The sequence below is a fragment of the Tripterygium wilfordii genome, chromosome 11 (assembly GCF_013401445.1).
Source record: "Tripterygium wilfordii isolate XIE 37 chromosome 11, ASM1340144v1, whole genome shotgun sequence".
Taxonomy (NCBI): Eukaryota; Viridiplantae; Streptophyta; class Magnoliopsida; order Celastrales; family Celastraceae; genus Tripterygium; species Tripterygium wilfordii.
Genome location: NC_052242.1, coordinates 2,019,574 through 2,043,969, shown reverse-complemented (window position 1 = coordinate 2,043,969; position 24,396 = coordinate 2,019,574). Strand labels below are relative to the sequence as shown.

At 36.0% G+C, this 24,396-nt stretch overlaps 2 protein-coding genes and 1 long non-coding RNA gene across 4 annotated transcripts in view; 1 reads left to right on the top strand and 2 right to left on the bottom strand.

Annotated features, from left to right (window-relative positions):
* Positions 1-8,666: 8,666 nt before the first annotated feature.
* Positions 8,667-10,837, bottom strand: LOC120009135. The gene is made up of 3 exons (XR_005470610.1): positions 10,554-10,837; positions 10,059-10,237; positions 8,667-9,953 (listed from the first exon to the last, which is right to left on the bottom strand). It is a non-coding gene; the product is annotated as an uncharacterized LOC120009135 (long non-coding RNA).
* Positions 10,838-14,108: 3,271 nt separating this feature from the next.
* LOC120009124 lies at positions 14,109-16,692 on the top strand. Its single transcript, XM_038859585.1, has 5 exons — positions 14,109-14,129; positions 14,978-15,257; positions 15,565-15,746; positions 15,851-15,951; positions 16,151-16,692. Exons 2-5 carry the CDS (start codon positions 14,991-14,993, stop codon positions 16,558-16,560), a joined length of 960 nt encoding a protein of 319 aa, XP_038715513.1. The 5' UTR covers positions 14,109-14,129; positions 14,978-14,990; the 3' UTR covers positions 16,561-16,692.
* A 259-nt stretch (positions 16,693-16,951) lies between these two features.
* The window catches only part of LOC120009128 (cytochrome c oxidase subunit 6b-1-like), a 30,602-nt gene continuing 23,157 nt past the window's right edge, over positions 16,952-24,396 (bottom strand). Inside the window, exons 1-5 of one of the 2 annotated variants that reach the window (XM_038859596.1) lie at positions 20,803-20,958; positions 18,645-18,956; positions 18,422-18,504; positions 18,230-18,311; positions 16,952-17,328 (exon numbers count right to left, since the gene is read on the bottom strand). In XM_038859596.1, the coding sequence (XP_038715524.1) occupies positions 17,275-17,328; positions 18,230-18,311; positions 18,422-18,504; positions 18,645-18,956; positions 20,803-20,844 (573 nt within the window). In that variant the 5' untranslated portion in view covers positions 20,845-20,958 and the 3' untranslated portion in view covers positions 16,952-17,274. Of the gene's footprint in view, positions 17,329-18,229; positions 18,312-18,421; positions 18,505-18,644; positions 18,957-20,802; positions 20,959-24,396 lie in introns of those variants that run through there. The other variant, XM_038859595.1, reaches the window with a different exon arrangement.

Here is a 24,396-nt window from a genome sequence, read left to right as displayed (position 1 = left end):
ATAATTTATATGATTACTAATATTTAAAATAATCATTTTAATTTTGATATAAAAATATTTAATAATTTATGCCTAAAACTAATTTTAATAAAAAAAATATTTATTAGATTAAATTTAATAAAGAATTTGAATATAAAATCATAATTATTAATATTATAATACTTTAATTCAACAGCTTTTCTGTTAGCTTCAGATTTTAATTCGCCAAACACCTCACAACATATTCTATAGCTTTAAGCTCATTTTTTTTTCCACAGCTTTTTTGTTAGCATTGAAAATCAATCTTACCACTCTACCAAACGGACCCATTTGGTGATAGCGTCTTTTTTCAAAAAATCACTCTTTAAAGTAGATAAGTCAAATGACAAGTGAGACAAAATATTTGTGTTTCACATGTTCCTAATCAACGTTGAAAATATAGATCCACATTTTAAGTTCGCATAAGATAATTCTGCCTATTAGTTCATCTATATGTATATAGCATATGCAAAATGGGCTAATATCACATTTGGTCAAAATAGGGTTGATTTCTAGCCAAGGGGGAGCTGATTTCTAGGGTTCAAAATTTTGTTGGACCTTTTGACCCATTATTTAGAAATTGGCGATGGCAAGATAGATTTTTTAGTACTGGATTGGGTTTGGGGGCTTATTGAATCGGTTGAGGCCATGGATGAAAATTGAGATTAGGGTTTATATCATCGAGAGGGATGGAAGACAGGTGTGTGATTTTGTTTTTGCCATATGTTATTTTTCAAAAAAAAAAAAAATTTATTTTCCATGAGGCAAACGCCATCAAGTCACGTCATCAAATGTTAGCGGTTTCCATACGATCAACTTGTCACATAGACGGGTTGATTACCCAAAACATAGAAAATATGTCTGAGTGATCTATTTGGCACATTTGATCTTTGGGAAACCAAATTGAAACGTTTTGACTTTTGATATGCAAATTGGAACACTATCTATCTTTCAATGCCCAAATGTGATATTAATCCTATAAGTACAAAATAGTAAAAAAAAAAAAAAATAGGGATATACCATGGCGTAGGCATTGTGAAAGTGTGAATGCAAAAGCTATACGTCTCTTTCTCTCTAGAATTAATATCACATGACCTGATCACCGTCCTCCAGCAAAATATCCATAATTTTACGCCTAATAATAATTTCTTGTAAGTTGTGAAATTTCAAATATATGTAATAAAAATTTGAAGAAAAAGCTTATTTTGGTCAAGAATGCCAACTTTTTCTATTCTAATGACAGGAAGAGAAGGTCCGTCTCTTATTGGGATTGGGTTTTGGGCACACAAGGTAAATTCGAGAATTTAAGTTCTTTGGGGTAAACACATGATATGCTTTGCTAAAACTAGTCCACTTTCTTCTTTTCCTTCGTGTAGTCTTATACATACATGCAAATGAAAAGAGAAGAAGAGAGAAAAGACAGTTTGAAGCATTTGGTAAGAAAGCTAGCATGACTACTTAGAATGGCAAAAATCGAAACCCAATATCGTACTATTTATTAACTTGTTTAGTTTGTTATGGCACCTCAACATGTCAGAATAATTAAGCATGGGTTTCTATTTCAGCTAAAAACAGGTCATGAAGTGAAAGCCCAATGGCATAGTCAAACCTTCCAAATACATTTTAGCCTTATCTTGCATTGCATGATTAAAAGCTATATATATATATATGAATGGTGGAGTTGAGAGAAAGACAGACAGATGACTATATACAACAAGTGTTTCTGCTCTATTGACTTGAAAAGTTTTCATTTTAATGGATCTGAAGGAAAACATGGACTATATATGGAAGAAAAAAGCACAACATTGAAAGGGGAATTTACATTTTAAAGGGATATTTGTGTTTTTTCACAGTGACCTTGAAAGCCCTAGCATGTAAAAAGGCTACCTATATTCATGAAAAAGTGCCTTCGACATATGCATCAATAGTAGGCTTTTTAAGTAGTCTTGATTTCTCTTCCTCTCTAAGAAACAATCTTTTGGATATTTTATCATTTTCCTTGAAAGATTAGGTTAATTAATCATGATTGCTTTGCTCAAATTCCAAAACCAACGTAAACAACAAAAAAAAAACACCGTTCGTATTTTTAAAATGGATTGTTGCATGGTAGTGGGACCTGCAGAACATAGTCATACAACCCTGCGAGTGAACTCTCTGTCTGTCTGTCTGTCCCTTTTTCATGGCAAGTGAGAGAGAGAGAGAGGAGTACTCTCTCACTTGATCCCACCCACTCTCTTTCTCTCTCTATCACTCACGCCGCCAATCCTTACATATATATATATACTTTGTCTCCCTGCATGCATATCATTTAATGCAAAAGCTTATGAGTATGAGTAATCTCCACTCCCCAAGATCTCATCATTACTCACACACACACACACTCTACACCTACACCTACTAGTCTGTTCGATAACCTCCACGGCTCCACCACCACCATCACCACTGCTACACAGTAGTCACCAGCAGATCAGCTCTACCAAAAACTCACACGTACATATAATTTTGAGAGGCACCCCAACGCCTATTGGTTCGCAACAGAGAGTTTATTTCTATTATTATTAAAAACGAACAACGACGACAACATCAAATAAATAAAATACTTCAAAATTATTCCATATACACAGACAGATATGACCAAAAGTAGTCAGAGAAGAAATTTATAAACTGATATATAATTGTTTCGACATTTTGTAATTTGACTTGCATAGTTGCATGCAATTAGAAAGAATCATTGCAAAATTCGACCTGTTTAAACCTTTTCCCTTATCTCATGTCAAGTATAATCCTTTTTGTCACATCACACATTTTCTTGTAATTTTTGGGGATGTCATCTCTTCCAACCCCAAACCCTGTATCCACATGATTTGACATTTATCCTATCCTATGTCAAGCAGGTCAAAATTTCACAGTTCCTTTTATAAATACCTTTTTTAATTCATTAATTAAGATTATATCAGTTTTTCGGTTTTTTATTAGTAAAATGACTTTTGAAGCTGCATCAATTTCCTTTTTTATTTTTTGGAGCCTAACATGTAAAGTATAGGGTTTGTTTAACTCAGAAAAATATACATAACTTTTTTTGGAAAGTACAAAGGCTTTTTCGATAATTATCCCATAAAATAAAGATATTCGACTCAAGTGGACTGCCTATATTATTTGATTTTTTTTTTGTTATATTTATGAAAGATGTAGACTACTAACAACTTTTATGAGTATTCAATTGTATAAAAGTACAAACCCCAAAACATATTGGTATTTGTTCTCAAGGTTGTAAGATCTAAAAAATTGTTATTCAACATTTTCCGCTATTTCTAATTCAATTGTTTTTCTTATTCATCATTTGATGTACCTTTTTTTTTTTTCGCAGTTTTGAATAGTTTGAGACACATTATTAAGTAAATACTTCAAAATTACTATTTGAAATTTAATAAAAGAAACACCGCAAATAATTCTAAATATATATTGATCATTAGGTAATCAAATCAAATTTATATGACATCCAAGCCACTAGTTGGAGTGGTAAAGATGATGTATCACTTTGGTGACCATGGTTTGAATCTCCCTCCCCGTTAAAAAACAATCAAATTTATATGTAGTGTTTTATAAGATCAATTGAAGATTTGATTATTTTGTGGTCATACTAATGTAAGTTCAAACGAAAGTTAATTACAAATACTAATTTCAATAATTATCATACAAACACATAAAAATATAAAAATTACAATTAAATATATAATATGGCAAAAATATGGACATGATCACTAGTGTGACACACACATTTGTGATTAGAATTATTAGCGTAAGGTCCAATTTATTTAGTTTGCAATTAGATTTTTAATGAGTTCATGCAATCTAAATTCTATAGTTATAAATAGTCTTACAGCTAGACTAGACACTTCCTTAAGTTTTCGACTTTCTTCTTGATATAATGGATGATCATTTACCATGGTATAATCATCAAACTTGAGAGATTCATAATAGGAATTAGCATAATTATCAAATAAATGACACATCTCAAAAGTGGACAGGGACAGGTATGATATTAAGGGTGAAGATGAATTTTTATTACAAATTAAAAATAACAGTAATTGCCTTTTCAATTTTTATACGTTGAGAGCGACCAAAGAATGTCTGAGAGAGAGAGTGTGCGTGTGTTTTGAAAGAGTGTCTTGTTTATTACATTTCTCTTCATCCTCACTCTCTTCCCCGGCCGCCACCACTGTGCAACATGTCAAGCTCCACACCACCTGGGAGAAGTATGTTTCTTTCTATGGGTTTTAGGTTTCTATTTCTGAAGTTCTCTTCTTCTTCCTCCTTGTCTTGTTATGTTTTTGAACTTCTTTTACTGCAGCTACTTTTTCTGGGTTTTAGGCTTCTTTTTTATGGGTTTTAAGTTACTTCTTCTTGTTCTTGCTACATATTTTTCTGGGTTTTTAGGTTTCTTTTTCTTTGTCATTTACTGTTTGTTTACTTGTTTGGCCCCTGCGAAAAGCGTAGCTCCAAGTGAACTTCCACCAAGTCCGAGTGTGACGGTCCAACCTCCTCATGTTGCAGAAATCCAACCTCTACAAGGTATATATATGGTTCTCTTCTCCTGTTTAGGTTCTATCTCATCAGTGGGATGAAATAGCCGGGCCACTTCTTTTGCTGCTGCTACTTTTTCAGGGTTTTAGGCTCTTTTTTTTCCTTCCTGGGTTTAAGTTAATTCTTCTTGTTCTTGCTACATCTTTTCCTGGTTTTTGGGTTTCTTTTCTTTGTCATTTACTGCTTGCTTACTTGTTTAACGTCTTTAGACCCTCCTGGAAAAAGCATAGCTCCAACTGAACTTACACCAAGTAAAAGTGTGACAATCCAACCTCCTCATGTTGCAGCAATCCAACCTCCACAAGGTATATGGTTCTCTTCACCTGTTGAGGTTGCATTTCATCAGTGGGATGAAATAGCTGGGCCACTTCTTTTGTTGCTGCTACTTTTTCAGGGTTTTAGGCTCTTTTTTTTTTTTTCCTTCCTGGGTTTAAGTTAATTCTTCTTGTTCTTGCTACATCTTTTCCTGGTTTTAGGGTTTCTTTTTCTTTGTCATTTACTGCTTGTTTATTTGTTTAGACCCTGGGAAAGGCGTAGCTCAAAGTGAACTTCCACCAAGTCCGAGCGTGACAGTCCAACCTCCTCATGTTGCAGCAATCGAACCTCCACAAGGTATATGGTTCTCTTCTTCTTGTTTAGGTTGACTTTCATCAGAGGGATGAAATAGCCCGGCCAGATTTGTTTTAGACTTTTGCTGCTGCTACTTTTTCAGGGTTTTAGGCTTCTTCTTCTTGTTCTTGCTACATCCTTTTCTGGTTTTTTTAGGTTTCTTTTTCTTTATCATTTACTGTTTGTTTACTCGTTTAGACCCTGGGAAAGGCGTAGCTCCAAGTGGACTTCCACCAAGTCCGAGTGTGAGAGTCGAAGCTCCACATGTTCCAGAAATCCAACCTCCTCATGGTATGGTTCTCTTCTTCTTGTTTAGGTTGCATTTCATCGTAGGGATGAAATAGCACGGCCTTTTTTGTTTTGGACTTCTTATGCTGCAGGTACTTTTTCTGGGTTTTAGGCTTCTTTTTTTTCTGGGTTATTTTAAGTTAATTCTTCTTGTTCTTGCTACCTCTTTATCTGGTTTTTAGGTTTGTTTTTCTTTGCATTTATCTATTCGGGTCTTTGCTTGGATTCTCCTCTTCTTCATTTATTGTTAATTGTTTGTTTAGTTTCTTCCTTCTTCTTCTTATTTATTGTTATTTGTTTGTTTAGACCCACTTCAAGGACGAGGTCCAGCACCGCAGGGGCAAGTTCAGGTGGAGAAACAAGTTCAGGTCGAGGGCCAAGTTCAGACTGAGGGCCAAGTTGGAGCGGAGGGACAAGTTCAGGTCGAGGGCCAAGTTCAGATTGAGGGCCAAGCTGGAGCGGAGGAACAAGTTCAGGTCGAGGGCCAAGTTCAGACTGAGGGCCAAGTTGGAGCGGAGGGACGAGTTCAGGCAGGCCAACCTCCGGAAGTGCAAGTTCGGGAGGTCCAACTTTCGGAGAACCAACTTCTAGCAGCGGTCGCTCAACAACCCCCGGACCCTTCTCCTCAGCATGCAATAGGTATTTTTCTTTTCTTTTGTTTTTTTTTTCCGGTGCTGCTATAATATAAATCAAGAAATGAAACGAAACTCCAGCAATCTCCATAAGCTATGGTTCCTCTCTCTTTTTTTGTTAGCTTTCCTTTTCCTAGCAGACTTGTAAAACCCCAATTGATTTTATGGTACAATATCTATGTATGAGCGACTTGCGTCATTGCTGAATTCAGTAGCCGAACTTCTCTCTCTGTTTTTGATTTCGCGCTCCCTTGTTGATTCTTCTTCATTTGTAATATGCTGCATGCTTTCTAGGAGTTTTTACTTCACTGATTTTCATGAAGAATAATTAAGCCACATTCGGCATGTTCCTTTTGCGCATTTGTGGTTGTGGATTTAGGTTGAATTGAAACATGGCCTTATGATGCTAGCTTTCGATCTATTTTTCTTGGTTTAGAACAGAATGTACGCTCGGTTGATGTCTATTGATTGTTAATATTTTTTGCTCGCTAGAAAAAATTGAAGCTGATTTCCTGAAGGTGAAGAAAGATCATGCTACATTAGAGGGTGACAGTGATGCAATTATCAATGGTGTAATAGTGGCAATGGGCTTCTATCTTATATGTGTAGGAATAGTTGTGTCTGTTTTGCGCACTTTTCCATACAGTATTTCATTGCCTCCCTTGTTTGTCACCCTCTTGTGGTTCATACCCACATTATATCACACCCACATGAGTGCACTTGTGAGGTTTAGGAAGATAGGAGTTTCTTTTACTGCATTGGGGGTGCGGTATGCTAATATGGAGGGTAGGGTAATTACTTGGAGCGAAGGTGCACCACTTGATGTTGGATTGGTTGAGCGAGCAGAATCTATCACTCTCCAGATTATTGAGGCGAGAGTGCACATGAGTAGATTCATCCATCACAAGATAGCTCTATTGTGGTTGCTGCTCGTGGCAGGGATATTGTTGGGAGGTGTATTGGCATTGGTGGTCAAATTCGGAACATGCGGTAATTTTTTCTACCAATAGTTATGTATGCTTTTAAACAAAAATTGAAACTATTATTCTTATAAATATAATTTGATTTGCAGGTTTTCCAAGTAGTTGCAAGTGGCCAAAAAATTGATGGGTGAAGTTGGAAGCAAGTGGTCTTGATGGGTGGAGTGGGAAGCCAATTTACAAAATTTGACCTCTAATACTTTTGATTAATGACTTGTTTAGATTTGGCAGTATTAAATACTTCATAATTATAGGTATTGTAAAAGTTAATTTGGTTTGGACATGATAATCACTCTAGATTGAAGATACTTTTTATTTTGAGGCACACGGTGCTCTTCATTTGCACTTGGAACTTATTATTGAACTTATTTATGATCATTTTGTAAGCGGAATTAGTTCTTCTTTACTTATATGAGTTGGCTTTGGGATCAGTCATTTTTTATTCTTTATGATTCTGGGACTGTTAGTGCTGCTTCCCCAAAGTTCCGTTTGACATAGCCGATTAAGCCCAACCCACATTTCTACCAACGGTGGGCTTTGTTTTGTATCGATAATGGGTCTTGGCTTAGTGACCATTGAAGCAACATAAAAGTCTTGGCTTGGCTTCTCGTGATAGGAGAAATCGTCTAAACACCCATTGAAATAATCAAAGATTTAGGCTATAGACATCAACAATAAAGCAATACCACGGATGAGCCGCCAGCAAAATTACATGGAATTGCAAGAGGTTACTCAAAAGGAATGAATTCCACATGTTTCTTCTTATTATCTGAAACCAATCTCTACAAACTTGCATGTAAACCTATCACATTTTCTTACCAAATAAAATAAAATTAAAAAAAAAAAACACTGCAACAATGAAAAGCCCTCACATATATATGCTAATATATATGCAACTTCTTCTGTTTTGCACATTGGTACAGATTAGAGACATTGTTAGCATGCCCTTTCTTGATACTCATAAAGTGATGGCCAAAACCAGATGTAAAAATTTTCATTGCAGATGAACAAAACATGTTCGATGTCAAAACTTTAAACAGTCAGGTATGGAAGGTATCAAGAATTGGGCCTCCACAGATAAACAAACTACTAAAAACCAACAACAAAAGAAAACATGTCAACAACCATTTTGGCCAAATACAAAGTTCCAAGAAATGAAACATATGCTTCTAGGACCTAGATTGTGACAGTAATTAACAATGAAGATATAAACTTCATAATTTAACTTATACAAAGCAATTCATAACAACTTTTCTAGCTGCAGATTTAGATAAGGAACAAAAAAGAATGAAAGGAATTCTAAAATGAGCATTCTTCTCAACACCATCGTCCGGTGTATAGAGACAGATATTAATGAAAAGGGTTCGTCAAACATCACAAAAATTGGCAAGACGAGATTTTTGCACAGAGGAAACTACTTAGCCACTGGAATTGAGTTGATCTCCAGACGTGCATGTACAATTTCATGGACGATAAATCCAGATTCAAAATGAAAAAAAAGATAATTATAATAAAGAAGTGCCGTAAACAAGGTTATGAGTGATATGCATGGATCTTGCGCACACACTTTTTACCTACATTTACAACATTGTATGTCATGGCCCGGCCCGACAAATTCAGGTTTAGAGTCAATACTCTTAATTATTTAAGAAGAGCGCACACCATAGCAAATTCAACTAGGGAGTCAATTTGCTAATTGACAAGCCAACTCTTATGAGGTTCTGAAATGCAACTTTATTTAGTAATCACATTCAGCATCTTATAATTTAAGCATAAAATAGCTCTAGCATTAACATATACAGCCATCAAGGCTTTAACCTGAGTTTGTGCTTGAGAGTTCAGCCATGATTTCATCCTTGATTTCAGTCCTTACTTCAGCCTTGAGTTCGGTCCTAAGTTCAGTCTTGAGCTCTGCACGCTCTTTTACACACAATAATTTCTTCATCTCCGCAAATTTCTTGAGCACTATTTCAAATTGGTCATGGCTTGTTGCTACGGGACCTTCTTGCCAAGGACCGGACCTACTTGCTATTTGATATTCATATCCAACTGCATCAACTGGAAACACATCAAAGATATCAAAAGTTATTTTCTATTATCTTAACATGAGATATATAAACTCTTAACAGCTTCAAGATCATAACAATAACCACAATATCTAATCGCTTTTCTTTTCGAAATCACAAGTTGTGCGTATAACCACAGACAAGACTGTATGAGATGTACATTCCACCAACAAGTTGTTACGACTTGGTTTTGAAATAATCCCCAACCTTCTGTAATGTTACATCGACAGGGATATTAGTGAACAATATGTTCTAACAAGATATTGTGTTTTGAAATGGCTATTCATATATGAAATTCTTTCTCATTTTGATGGTCAAAACTCATTAGATTCATATAAGAAAACATTTTAATATTACTATCATACACTGAACAATAGAAATAGATGCCAAATGACATAAACGAAATATAACTTGATTTGACGTCAAGGTAAAAAAGGAAAATAAAAAGAACTAGGCAAAGAAAGGGGATGATATGAGTCCGCTACCGCTCACCCCAAACACACACAATAATCCATCAAAATGCCACTCAATTAAAATAGAAGCAGAAAAATTGATCAACAGTTGTAGCATTAGAAGTTAAAACCTCAACAATGAAGAGGAAATAAGTTCTGCCAAGGAAAACATTTTTTTTTCCTTTATGTTTTTTGGTGGAGGAGAAGAAGTACTTATATTACCATGATCAAGAGCTTTAAAAAAAAGATATGATATCTCCGTGATAAATTCGAACAGGTTCTCCTTTGGTCAACTTTTGCCAATTGACATATGTGTCACAAGCGCTGCCAAAAAGGTCAGAACAATCAGCATATATGAATAAAAAAATAACTAGTATTTATCCGCGCAAACTTATGCATAAATATATCCAAATCTATAAGCATAACTACCTAGTGTCGCACAAGAAGACAGGTGGATAATAGCTCCCGAGATGCTTTGCTTCTTCACCATCAACTCTGCTAAGATATATTCCATAGTCTTCGTTGACCATCTCCTATGGAAATTTGAACATTTCCTTCAATACTAGGCCAATGCAATGCTCAGCCATCTTCAAGATAATACAGTGTCCCTATTTTGCACCATTTATCAGCATTAAAAACTAATACATAACATCGATAAATGTCCTACCAATGTGGAGCATTTTTTGAACAAAGAAAAAAAAAACAGATAAAATGGCCAAGGGTATGGTCAAACTATCAGATCAAACAGATGAAGGTTTCAGCACTTCCTTGTAATTCATGTCAAGCTATCTAACCTTTCTTTTGCAGAATAAATTACTAAAGCCACTACTAAAACATTAATTCATATCATCCTCGGCCACAGTAGACACAAATATCAAAATAACATAATGAAAATCACAAGAGAACTGAAGCTTCAATGAACACCTGGCATCCCTGGTATTTTCTGCCATTAATTGCACTTTCGGTGATAGCAGTTAGTACGCCCCAGATGGTGGGATCATTGTACATAGGCCAATCGTTGGTAAATGGCTTAGCTTTCTGTAGAATGTAATCTTTCATTGTTATAACTTTTTGTTCAGAGGGCGCATTAAGCTCTTTTGCATCAGACTGACTACTTGGTTTTGAGTCACTGCTTGTGTTACCCATATTTCCTTTAGCTCCACTATCAATCGAGAAACAAATTAGCCTGGATAAAACACTCCAAAATGCTGCACACCGACCCATCTTGATAAAAGGAAAAATTCGGCTTCTATGAATCAGATCCTGACAATAATTAATAATGGAGATCAATATGATAACTTAGCCAGATGCTTGACGAGTGTAGTAGTGAAAATGAATGTGTTTTTCGGAGACCATTAAGGACGATGCTTTGTTTTAAAGGATTTTAGTGAAAGCTGTATTCATTTTTTTTCCCTACAACAGTACTGTTGAAAGTGGTTTGGTTAAACATATATGTAGCCAATTCAAATTGAGAATACCAGTTAGTATTTTCCCTGATTGTCATCTGTCATCTCAATTTCTAACAACAGTGGTCGTATCTGACTATTTTTTTTCTTACAAATATATAATATGTTCATTGCCTATAATGATAGACAATCCAAGGGTCACAATTCACAAGTCCTGCTGCAACGCGCGGGAATGTCGCTAGTATATATAAAATCTCAACATAGGATAATGAGGTGCCATCTCTTAAAACCATTAGATGTAATTAAAAGCTGAGATTAAAAGTATATATAAAAAAAATTGTAGGCCCCAACCTGAAACAATCTTGTCTTTGAAAAATGCCCCCATATGCAATCCAATGGCCATTAATCACCCGCAAATCATTGATATTATTACACACATACCATTAATCTCATAAAACCATCAGTTTCATTGATTACCCACACTATTTCGAGATCAAATGCCTTCATGTTCTTAACAGTACTAGATTGGTAAAAAATTACTAGGCAAAGTTATATTGGTATATAAAAACTGCAACGTTTTGATATTTTGATCACATCTTATATTACAATATACTCTTATTAGTTATTATAATATTTTTTTTATTATCACCGTTTTATTTTAGCTTATGTGATGGATGACAGCCTCTTCTTTGTTTTTGTTTGGGCCCTCCTAACTTTATGCCAGTACAGATATGCAACCTGTCTGTTGAAAGCATGTGACCCATTTATATAGTTTTTTTTAGGTAAACTTTAGTCACATCCTTAAGTTTACTAAAGACACCCATTATTAAGCGAATCGGATAGAATCTTATATTCTTATGAATACATCAAAAGTACACTAAATTTAAAACATTTTCAAAGTACACCCCAAGCCATAAAAATAGATGATAAACAGGGGTGGCAGAAAAATCAAATTTCTTAGTACAAAATTGAAACCCATCTTGATACCCAATCACTATGCAAGTGGAAAGGAGGGCAACGAACAAAGTAATAGAATTAATGGAAGCTTGATCAGGGTCTGATCTCGTCCCAAATCTCATCATAAAAGGTCCAAGACTGAAACCCATCTTGGTACCCAATCTCAAAGGATAATAGGCAAGCGTCACTAGTTTGAACACAATAACATTGACTCAATATACCGAGAATCAAAACAGCATCCATTTTTTTAAATAAAAAAAAATGAAGCAATGAAGAAGAGAAAACTTAAGAGCTAAGCATATGTTTTTCTTTAATGAAACAGAACCAGAAACAAAATCAAATAGGAGAGAAGAAAATGCATTATTACCTCAAGCATCCACGATCACGATTATCATAATCACAAAAAATCCGAGCGGAGGTCAGAGAATGTCGGAGAAGCATTCTAAATCGTGATCTGCAGCAAGACCGACGACATGCAAAATGGATTTCGCTTATGGGGTTGAGGCGGGGGAGCTCGTTACTTTGTAGTGGAAGGTCAGAAATGGTATGGCCCTATGGGGTGTTTTGAGACAAACCCTAAAACAACACGCGGTCAACGCGAAGTCAACCCAAATAGGAATGTCTTTAATAAAAGTAGGGGTTTGATTAAAGTTTAATTTGTTTTGAGTCACATAAAGGCCCATTTATTTACTTGATTGGGTAAGGTAACTTATTTTCAAATCTCAGTAGCAAATTCTTCAAGTTTTAAGTTGTGAGTTTGGGTTTTCTTACTGGCAAAATCTCCGTCAACTTGATTTGGCACGGAAAGTTCAAACAAAAACCATCTCAGAGTGTACTCCCTGGCCTTACACCACAACAACGCCTAATTCTCTGTCGTTTTTATTGGGTACGCAAATTTTTCGGTGAGGACTATTTGCACTCAACCTTTTTCCATTCACACCCCAAAAAACCCTAGTCTCAAAACACCCCACTGTCCTAACCATTTCATTGTCTCTATTTCTTCCCTCCTGTTCTTCCCTATCAATTTCTCCATTTATTCTCGGCCCTAACCATTTTTCTATCTCCATTTATCTACCGTTGGATTTCTTGCCTCCTATTCTTCCCTATCCACTTCTCTGTTTCTCTCTCTCCTTCTCTCTCTCAACTGAATTTTCCAGATAAATGGTAACCAACAAGGGAATTGATGACGATAGCAATGCCAATGGTGGAAATAATGGTAGTATTGTTGATTTCATGGGTATAGGATTGACCTAAGACTGCTGCTTGATAAGAAACATATATGGGGTGTGAATGGTTTTTTTTGAAGAAATAAAAAAATGGGGTGTACTCAGAATCATGTAATTTTTTAATGGAGGTTTTTAGTTTTGGGGTGTGAATAGGAAAACGTGGAGTGTAAATAGTCCCCATCAATTTTTCTTGATGCGGAAACTACTCTTTGGGCAAATCTCTCACAACCCACCCCCCAAATTGTGCAGATTGCATCAAAGGGAACACATAATCAATGTTGTTTTGACATCATCAGATGTACCTGTTCAAGGATATTGCTCTAGCATATAGATATGGGACAAATGAGTTCAAAGGTTGTTAAGAGGAAGAGGTCCAAGTTTGCTCACAAAGCCCACCATTGATTGCTCCAAATATTGATGGGAGCATTGGGACTTGGGAGGTGTGGTGATGAATTGGGCTAGTCTTCTTGCTTAGCCTGCTACGAACCCATTTGGGAATGGCTGGGCCAGGCTGGCTACTTCTCTTCCGGGGACCAAAAGAGTAGGCTGCATCGGCTTGGACAAGCCCGTTTACTGCTCACCCTGCTTAGACAATGTGGGTTGGGCTTAATCGCTTGTCGAACGGAAGCCTAGTTAGGTAAACGAAAAGAGGGAGTCCGAGTCTAAGCAACGTTACGAGTAGAGACGAAACGGTTTGCGCTTTAGGAAAGAATGAAAGATACGTCTTTATTTCCTGATTCGGTGCGATCATATCAAACTGGGAATCTCGGCAGATCAAATCTTCTGCTTTGGAACACTCATGTAATTCTCTCATCTTTGTTTGCTTTTTTCATGAATTGTGTGTTCTGAAGAGATTTGTTTTGTGTCTCTCCATGGATCTCTGTTTTAGTTGCTGGTTTTACTTTTGAAGGGTAAGGGTTTTCGATTTCTTTGTTACAATTATTATTTTATTTTTTTCCATGTTTAAAATGGATTTATCTGCCATGGGATATTGGGATTGAACATGCAAGTCTGGAGATCAATTCAATTCCAGTGGCTAAGTAGTTGCCTCAGTGTAAAAAATTGATCTTGCATATTTTTCTGACGTCTGACGAACCTTTTTTATTAATTTCTGTGTCTATACACCGGATGATTCTCCATTTTAAAATTCCTTTCCTTCTCTAAATCTGCAGCTATAAGTTGTTATGAATTGCTCTGTGTAAGTTAATTTATGAAATTTATTTTCTTTGTTAAATACTGACATAATCTAGGTCCTAGAAGCATATTTTTCTTTTCTTGAAACTTTGTATTTGGCAAAAATGATTGTTGACATGTATTCTTTTGTTGCTGGTTTTTTGTTTGTTTATCTGTTAGAGGCCCAATTCGTGATACCCTCCATACAGACTGTTTAAGTTTTGACATTGAACATGTTGGTTCATCTGCAATGGAATTTTTACGTGGATTCTTATATGGATTTGTTGGAACCAATTGATCTAAGCGATTTACATGCTTTTTGGATATCCGCTCAATCCCATTGGCTTTCTATGCAGTTAGATATACAGGCTATGTTTTCGTATTGATCTCCATTATTAATTATTGTCAGAATCTGAGTCATAGAAGCAGGTTTTTATCAAGATGTTTCAGATGTGTAATTTGTTGTTTCTGGCTTAAGTTGTTTCTTCTATTCCATTATTAGTTGTTGTCAGAATATGAGTCATAGAAGCAGGTTTTTCTCAAGATCTGTCAGATGTGTAATTTGTTGTTTCTCTATTGATAGCAGAGGTAAAGGAAATATGGGTAACACACGCAGTTACTTAAAACCAAGTATGTCTGATGCAAAAGAACGCGGTTACTCAAAACCAAGTAAATTTGATGCAAAAGAGTCTGATAAGCCCTCCAAACAACAAGAACAACAAGTTATATCAACAAAAGATCTCATACTACAGAAAGCTAAGCCCTTTTCGGATGACTACCCTACCTATGATGATCCCATCGTCTGGGGTGTTTTAACGGCTATCACCAAACATTCAATTTATGGCAGGAGATACCAGGGATGCCAGGTCTTCACTGAAGCTTCAGTTCTCTTGTGATTTTCATTATTTTATTTTGATTTTTGTGTCTACTATGGCCGAAAATGATATGAATTATTGTTTTACTAGCGGCCTTTTTAGTATTTTCATTATCCAAAACGAAGGTTTGATAGCTTTACTTGAATTACAAGGAAATATTGAAACTTTATCTGCTTGATTTGATAGTTTTACTAAACCCTTGGCCATTTTTTCTTTGTTCAAGGACTTTTCCACATTAGTAGGACATTTATTTGTGTTGTGTATTAGTTTTTTATGCTGATAAATGGGTGCAAATTAGGGACACTGTATTGACTTGAAGATGACTGAGCATTGCATTGGCCTAGTATTGAAGGAAATGTCTTACCAAATTCCAAACGAGGCGGTCAACAATGGCTATGGAATATATATTACCAGAGTTGATAGTGAAGCAGCAAAGCATCTTGGGACCTATTATCCAGCTGTCTTCTTGTGTGACATTAGGTAGTATGCTTATAGGTTTGGATATATTTATGCATAAATTTGTGCATATAAATACTATGTATTTTGTTATTCATATACTGTGATTGTTCGGGCCCTTTTTGCAGCGCATTTGACACATATGTCAATTGGAAAAAGTTGACTAAAGGAGAAGCTGTGAATATTTTTCACGGAGATATCATCTCTCTTTTCGCTGCTCCTGATGATGGTAATATAATTACTTCTTCTTCTCCCTCTCCCAAAAACCATAAACAAAAAAAAGTGTCTTCCAGTTGATAAGAGTTGGATATGTATATCAAATGGTGATTATATACTGTGGTTATTGTTATGATGAAGTTGTTAAGAGTTTATATAACTCATGTTATGCGAATAGAAAATGACTTTTGATATCTGTGACGTGGTTCCAGTTAATGCAGTTGGATATGTATATCAATTGGCATATAGGTTTAGTCCTTGGCAAGAAGTTAGAGTAGCAGCAAGCCATCACCAATTTGAAGCATTGCATAAGGAATTTGCAGAGATGAAATTGTTGTGTGTAAAAGAGCGTGTAGAACTCAAGGCTGACATCATGGCTGAACTCAGGACTGAAGCGTTGCATAAGGAATTTGAGGAGATGAAGAAATTGTTGTGTGTAAAAGAGCGTGTAGAACTCAAGGCTGACATCATGGCTGAACTCAGGACTGAACTCAAGTCTGAACTCAGGACTGAACTTCAGTCTGAACTCCTGATTGAACTCAAGGCTGAACTCAAGTCTGAACTCAGAACTGAACTTCAGGCTGAACTCAAGACTGAACTCATGGTACCAGGTTTCAAATGAGTTATGATCTAGCCTTGATGGCTATGTTAATGCCAGAGCTATTTTATGCTTTTAATTATAAGATGCTGAATGTTATTACTAAATAAAGTTGCATCTGGAAACCTCATATGGGTTGGCTTATAAATTAGCAAATCGACTCTGTAGCTGTATTTATGGTGTGCGATATTGATGCTAATGGCTATTTCTACTCGTGTGCTAACTGTTGAATGTTGTCTTGTAATGAAAAGATTATGGAAACCTCATATGGGTTGGCTTATAAATTAGCAAATCTACAAAGATTTGCTTGTACATGCCAAACATTAAACTAGCAAACGGACCATTGTTATTTGGAGTCCGTCAAGAACGGTGGATTCGAAATGGCTTAATAATCTTCAGTCGAAGATAAAGATCATATGCTAAAACAATTATCTTTATTATGTGGCAAGTTTACTTACAATCCCATCCAGCCAGCTGTAACATAAGAGAGCAGGTAATGTAGAAAATTTTGACATGAAAAACAGGGCTAACGCCTTCATCTTATGAGCATACATTCTTTGTATTTCCGAATTGGGCTGGTTCTGAAACTCTGATAAACAAGTCAGAATTTATTATTAACTCCCATACTTAATTAAATATGCCATTCCCTAAGAAATCACTTTCCAATGAAGAAATTCAAGTAATTGATTCAGCAGCTATAACAGCTGGAACCAAACCATTAACCAAGACAGATGCCACCTACAGAGGACCCGGAAAGGTGCCATTCTCCCTCTGCTCATTCCATCTCTCTACCTGCCAACCGTTTAGTAATATGGCAGTTAGCTTGGGCCTTGGGTAACAAAGAAAATAAGTAAACGAAAATAGAACAAAGACAAAAAAAAAAAAACTAGCTCAGAATTTCTAAAAGGTTGCTGCCGTGACTTGACAACCTAAACTTGGTCATAGAGAAACAACATTCATAATGTGCCCACAGATTCTATGCACAGCCAAAGCCAGCTTTTACCTCAACTGAAGTTTATTCATTACAGTAATGGACTGATAAAAATAATGACCAGATTGATTATATAGCTTTTCTTTCTAGAAAGGGAAGGAAAAAAAACAGCTGTTTTAAGAATTCAATCAATGGCTTCTGCAAATCCGCTCTTTTCTGGGGGTACCGTAAGACAATGGGCAGAAGCTCTTAATCAAGAGCACACATGCTTGGCACTTAAGGTGGCCATGGTAATGAAAACAGTATGTATAGGCATAAAAAACAAGCCAGGCATGCAATCGCAAAGTCAATGTATGAGAACAAGTCGGGCCCTTTTATCAAGGTATAAATAGCATTAAAAAAAAAAGCTTATCTGAAGGCATCTCTTTTCCGTGTCTGTTTTTATTTTTTTTATCTCAAAACAAAATTAATCTTTCCTACCTTTTTATTGACTTAAAAGGCACCAATTCAAGCTCATACACGTGCTATTCCTATGTATGCTGTATAACGATAAAACATATTCCATCAACACCAATTAACTAAAAGAAACCAACCAACACATCAGACTAAATAAGCAAGAGACAAAACAAATGGTTATGAATATGTACTGAACAGCAACTATCACAAACTTTTGTAAAATCCAAGCAAACCTTACTAAGAAGATACTAATATACTATGACCTTTATGTTTCTAGGGCATGCAACGACATTGAGATATACTTACCCATTCGCCAGGACAGAGAGAGCGATAATACTTTGCAAACTTATCACACTCTGGAGCACCTTCTCCCTTAGCAGCTGTGCACCTGCGATAATCTAAAGTAATAAATAATAATATCTTCAACCCTAAAAGCAATGCGGTAGAACAACCAAAGAAAAAAAGTGAACGAAGAATCATTATCTACGCCTTTCTCACCGATGATACTCGATATATCGAGTAAAGCAATGCCTAGTTTGATTGGTAGTTGGGAAACGAAAATCTCCTGGGGCTGTCTCCAGCTGAAGATCAATCACACAACCGCAACATGCAAATAAATATACAGAACACATGAAAAAGGTACTCAAAACAGTAGATGATCCACTAAGCAGTTAGAAAGAGTAACGATATGTTGTAATTGGCTGGGTAGTGGGCAATTAACCTTAATCTCTGGCGTCTCTTCAGCAGCTTCTTGATTGCCTGGAGTCTCCTCTTCAGTACTTTCACTGCCTTCTTCAGCAGCTGGAGCAGGTTCGATGCTGTTTCCATCAGTTGCAGGGCTGGCAGCACTACTCCCTTCAGTCACAGCAGATGTAAATTGGGTGCTTTCTTCAGCAACAGCTGCAGGCATTTCCTCAGTTTTCTGAGAGGCAACTTCCTCATAAGCAGCACTAACAGGAATCTCAGCTTCTTTTACTTCCGAAGACTTTGGACCCACATCTTGTTTCTCCTCTTTTCCCTTTAAGAGATATTGCTGCATGCCAGAGCATCAAGAAAAAAAAAATTATGCCACAAAATGATTCAAATCAAAGAAGGGAATGTCGGGTACTTCAAAAGGTCTTACATATCCCATAATACTCCAAAGGATTTGAGCGCCAGTGGCAGAAGACACATATTCACAAGCCCCCAATTCACACCGGTAGCCATGTGTGCAATTCATGGGGTACAGACAAAGCAGTCATTGTACTCACCACATTCAATATTCAGAGACTTAGGCTACAAATAACAGAGACTTGGGTGTTCAAGCTCTGCAAGGGTGAATGAAGAACCCTTGCATGAGCCATCCTCAAGTTTACCAGAAAGGTGTCTCTTGCTCTAACTCATTTTTTTGATTCAATATAGCCCGAGTCTTAACAAGCATACAGAGTCATAAAGAATCGGAACAGTATTTACCTCAATCAAATCCAGCTCACATCCTTCTTATACTTAAATGTTTAAACTTCCGACATTGCTACAACCTAAATGACTTCATAACCGTTGTGCCCCATATGCAACGATTTCATAAGCATTTCACTCCAGCAACTTAATTTAGTTATTGGGATGACAAAAGTACATCATTCCAAAATGTACTGCATTCCAAAATGTACTTCTTCATCCTCTTGAAACCGAACCCACGGTTGCTCAGTCTCAGATTATGATTTTATTAATAAATCTCACACCTCAATAAAGAGAATATTTTTATTAAATGTTAATCACAACAACATTCTCTTATTATATGACATGCATTAGTAAAGCATCCTTTGAAATCAGAAAAGACTGATGCCAAAGCCAACTCATAACTAAAGAAGAACTATTCCCCTAACAAAATGGTAAATAAGTTCAAGTGCAATTGTGCAAATGAAGAACACCAACGTATGCCTCTGCCTCAAAATAAATAGTATCTTCAATCCAAAACTTCCAAAGTGTCTATCATGTCCAAAGACAAACTTTTACAAATTCCTATAGAGTAATAATACTATTTATGAAGCATTTCATACTTTGCATCCATCGCCCTTAACGCACATACATATTTTTGAGAATTTCTGATAATTCAAATGAAAATTTTCCAGACTTCTACAAATATCCATTTTCACAAGCAGTAGGACCTTAAACCCAAAAAGAACCAGTGTAATGAAGTCCCCCATCAACATCCAATATAAAACTATTAAAAGCATTTCAATTCACAATCAACTAATAGACGCTGCCTTCAACAATACTTTTTCAGTAAGAAAATAATTTATTGCATGGCAGAAGTGCAGCAAAGAGCTACAAATATGAGGTTAAATCCATCAGGACCATCACATCTAAAACAATACAAGCATTAAAGTCAGATCGAAATGAACCGAAAAATCTTAAGAGTACTGGACCAATTGTCAACTACATGCCTCAAAAAGGAACCAATGCCATCAGAAACTCTGGAACCAGATTTTTCAACACATAGCTATTGAAATTAAGGGTATAAGTTTCCTTCTCTCTCTATTGATCTTAAGATAAATCCATGACCTCAACTCTTCCCACCAAAAATGGAAACCAAGAGCTACTCCAATTCATTTATATTACTTTCGCACCTGGTATCAAGAATTCTACAAATCACCATAATCCATTCGCTATACGCGCCGCATTTCATTATCGTTGTCCTAAAAATTACTATCAAGAATCCAGTACAATCAAAAATCATAATCATGAGACATAACAATTCCAGAACATCACAAAAGGAAATGAGCAACACAGATCAAGGCCACACTACCGCAATTCCCTTCCCTCTTTTTCAGTTTATGATTGGACTGCGAAAATTGTCCCACTCCTTACGTATAGAAAAAAGAAGAGAATGAAATCGGTACCTCGAAGATGCTTGGGGTATTGACAGCTTGAGCTTCCGCCATCGATGGACGATGAAGCTATCGATCTGCTCGAATTTTTCGCAGAGACGGCCAAACGCAAGAAAAAAGAGCTCGAGTGTGGTTACCGTTTCACTGCGAATGTAAATTGAGAGTCCACCAGTGCATCTGTGCATGCCACGTCGCATATGTAAATCCAGTAGTTTTCAACTTTTCATGAGGATTGTAGGTCGTGCTGGTTTTGGTTGTTGTAAAGTGGGCTGGCCCGCGAGATTGGTTGGCTGGGCTGGCCCACTAAATATCCAAGGAATCCACTATTTAGGATGATGTTTTACCAGCCCGTGAAATCCGTGAATTGGGCCAACCCGCTAAGTATCCAAAGAATAACTACCTATATTCATTTCCGTTATTTATTTTTATTTAGGATCATACTCTTATGAACGAAATTCATATTCATTGGTACTATTTCAAGTCGTACACATGTTTTTTTTTTTTTTAATTGGGTTAGTTCCATTGCCCACGTGTATACCAATTAGTATTCGTGGTTGTGTGAAAAATGGGCTAAAGAGTTGAGCATCCTACCTAATCTTAAAATTATGTAAGGTGTGGACGATCAATTACAATCGATTTCTTTGATTTTTTGACATAAATTTAACTGAATGACAACCAATTATCAACGATTATTTCGATTATCAGTCGGTTCCATTTAAGAAATATATAAAAAAATAGAAAGTAAACCAATCAATCGATTCGGTTATCGATTATTTGGGTTATTTTCTTAGAGTCATACTTAAAATAATCATCTCCTATAAACAATCATAAATGTAGAAAATAAAAAATCCTACTATTACTCACGAAATCATCACTAAAGAACTTGCGAGGACCCAAGACTATACGTGTATAAACTAACTTTGTTTCGTGACAAGTGTCCTCTAATAGCTTCCATTTTCATGGCATGAAATTATACATGATAAGCAGTAAAGGGATGGTTTAATATCAAGGAATGAAACTGGTCATTAATATCTTTCCGATGTAGTTTTCATAACACACATAAAATTCGGCTACTTGTCCATCCATATCATGCAGCGGACGCTTTTGCCTTCAAGGAGCAGATCAAACGCTTTGTTGATGTCCGAGAAGCTTACTTCGTGTGTTATGAATTTGTCCAAATTAAGCTCCTGTTACACAATAAAGCCAAAAAAAGACAGAAAGAGAGACAGAGAGTGATTCCTTACTCTGATGAACATAAAGTGAAAGAACTGGTGGATGTTTTCATTGAGAGTTCAAAAAAATTCAAGGTTTTGTGTTACTGGATGGATGAGACTGAGTCCTTATCATGCATACAAATGGCAACCACCAAGTACAGATGTGTGATTTATACTATAGAGAGGGATGGAAGACAGGTGTGTGATTTTGTTTTTGCCATATGTTATTTTTCAAAAAAAATAAAAATTTATTTTCCATGAGGCAAACGCCATCAAGCCACGTCATCAAATGTTAGCGGTTTCCATACGATCAACTTGTCACATAGACGGGTTGATTACCCAAAACATAGAAAATATGTCTGAGTGATCTATTTGGCACATTTGATCTTTGGGAAACCAAATTGAAACGTTTTGACTTTTGATATGTAAATTGGAACACTATCTATCTTTCAATGCCCAAATGTGATATTAATCCTATAAGTACAAAATAGTAAAAAAATAAAATAAAATAGGGATATACCATGGCGTAGGCATTGTGAAAGTGTGAATGCAAAAGCTATACGTCTCTTTCTCTCTAGACTTAATATCACATGACCTGATCACCTTCCTCCAGCAAAATATCCATAATTTTACGCCTAATAATAATTTCTTGTAAGTTGCGAAATTTCAAATATATGTAATAAAAATTTGAAGAAAAAGCTTATTTTGGTCAAGAATGCCAACTTTTTCTATTCTAATGACAGGAAGAGAAGGTCCGTCTCTTATTGGGATTGGGTTTTGGGCACACAAGGTAAATTCGAGAATTTAAGTTCTTTGGGGTAAACACATGATATGCTTTGCCAAAACTAGTCCACTTTCTTCTTTTCCTTCGTGTAGTCTTATACATACATGCAAATGAAAAGAGAAGAAGAGAGAAAAGACAGTTTGAAGCATTTGGTAAGAAAGCTAGCATGACTACTTAGAATGGCAAAAATCGAAACCCAATATCGTACTATTTATTAACTTGTTTAGTTTGTTATGGCACCTCAACATGTCAGAATAATTAAGCATGGGTTTCTATTTCAGCTAAAAACAGGTCATGAAGTGAAAGCCCAATGGCATAGTCAAACCTTCCAAATACATTTTAGCCTTATCTTGCATTGCATGATTAAAAGCTATACATATATATGAATGGTGGAGTTGAGAGAAAGACAGACAGACAGATGACTATATACAACAAGTGTTTCGGCTCTATTGACTTGAAAAGTTTTCATTTTAATGGATCTGAAGGAAAACATGGACTATATATGGAAGAAAAAAGCACAATATTGAAAGGGGAATTTACATTTTAAAGGGATATTTGTGTTTTTTCACAGTGACCTTGAAAGCCCTAGCATGTAAAAAGGCTACCTATATTCATGAAAAAGTGCCTTCGACATATGCATCAATAGTAGACTTTTTAAGTAGTCTTGATTTCTCTTCCTCTCTAAGAAACAATCTTTTGGATATTTTACCATTTTCCTTGAAAGATTAGGTTAATTAATCATGATTGCTTTGCTCAAATTCCAAAACCAACGTAAACAACAAAAAAAAAACACCGTTCGTATTTTTAAAATGGATTGTTGCATGGTAGTGGGACCTGCAGAACATAGTCATACAACCCTGCGAGTGAACTCTCTGTCTGTCTGTCTGTCCCTTTTTCCTGGCAAGTGAGAGAGAGAGAGGAGTACTCTCTCACTTGATCCCACCCACTCTCTTTCTCTCTCTATCACTCACGCCGCCAATCCTTACATATATATATATACTTTGTCTCCCTGCATGCATATCATTTAATGCAAAAGCTTATGAGTATGAGTAATCTCCACTCCCCAAGATCTCATCATTACTCACACACACACACACTCTACACCTACACCTACTAGTCTGTTCGATAACCTCCACGGCTCCACCACCACCATCACCACTGCTACACAGTAGTCACCAGCAGATCAGCTCTACCAAAAACTCACACGTACATATAATTTTGAGAGGCACCCCAACGCCTATTGGTTCGCAACAGAGAGTTTATTTCTATTATTATTAAAAACGAACAACGACGACAACATCAAATAAATAAAATACTTCAAAATTATTCCATATACACAGACAGATATGACCAAAAGTAGTCAGAGAAGAAATTTATAAACTGATATATAATTGTTTCGACATTTTGTAATTTGACTTGCATAGTTGCATGCAATTAGAAAGAATCATTGCAAAATTCGACCTGTTTAAACCTTTTCCCTTATCTCATGTCAAGTATAATCCTTTTTGTCACATCACACATTTTCTTGTAATTTTTGGGGATGTCATCTCTTCCAACCCCAAACCCTGTATCCACATGATTTGACATTTATCCTATCCTATGTCAAGC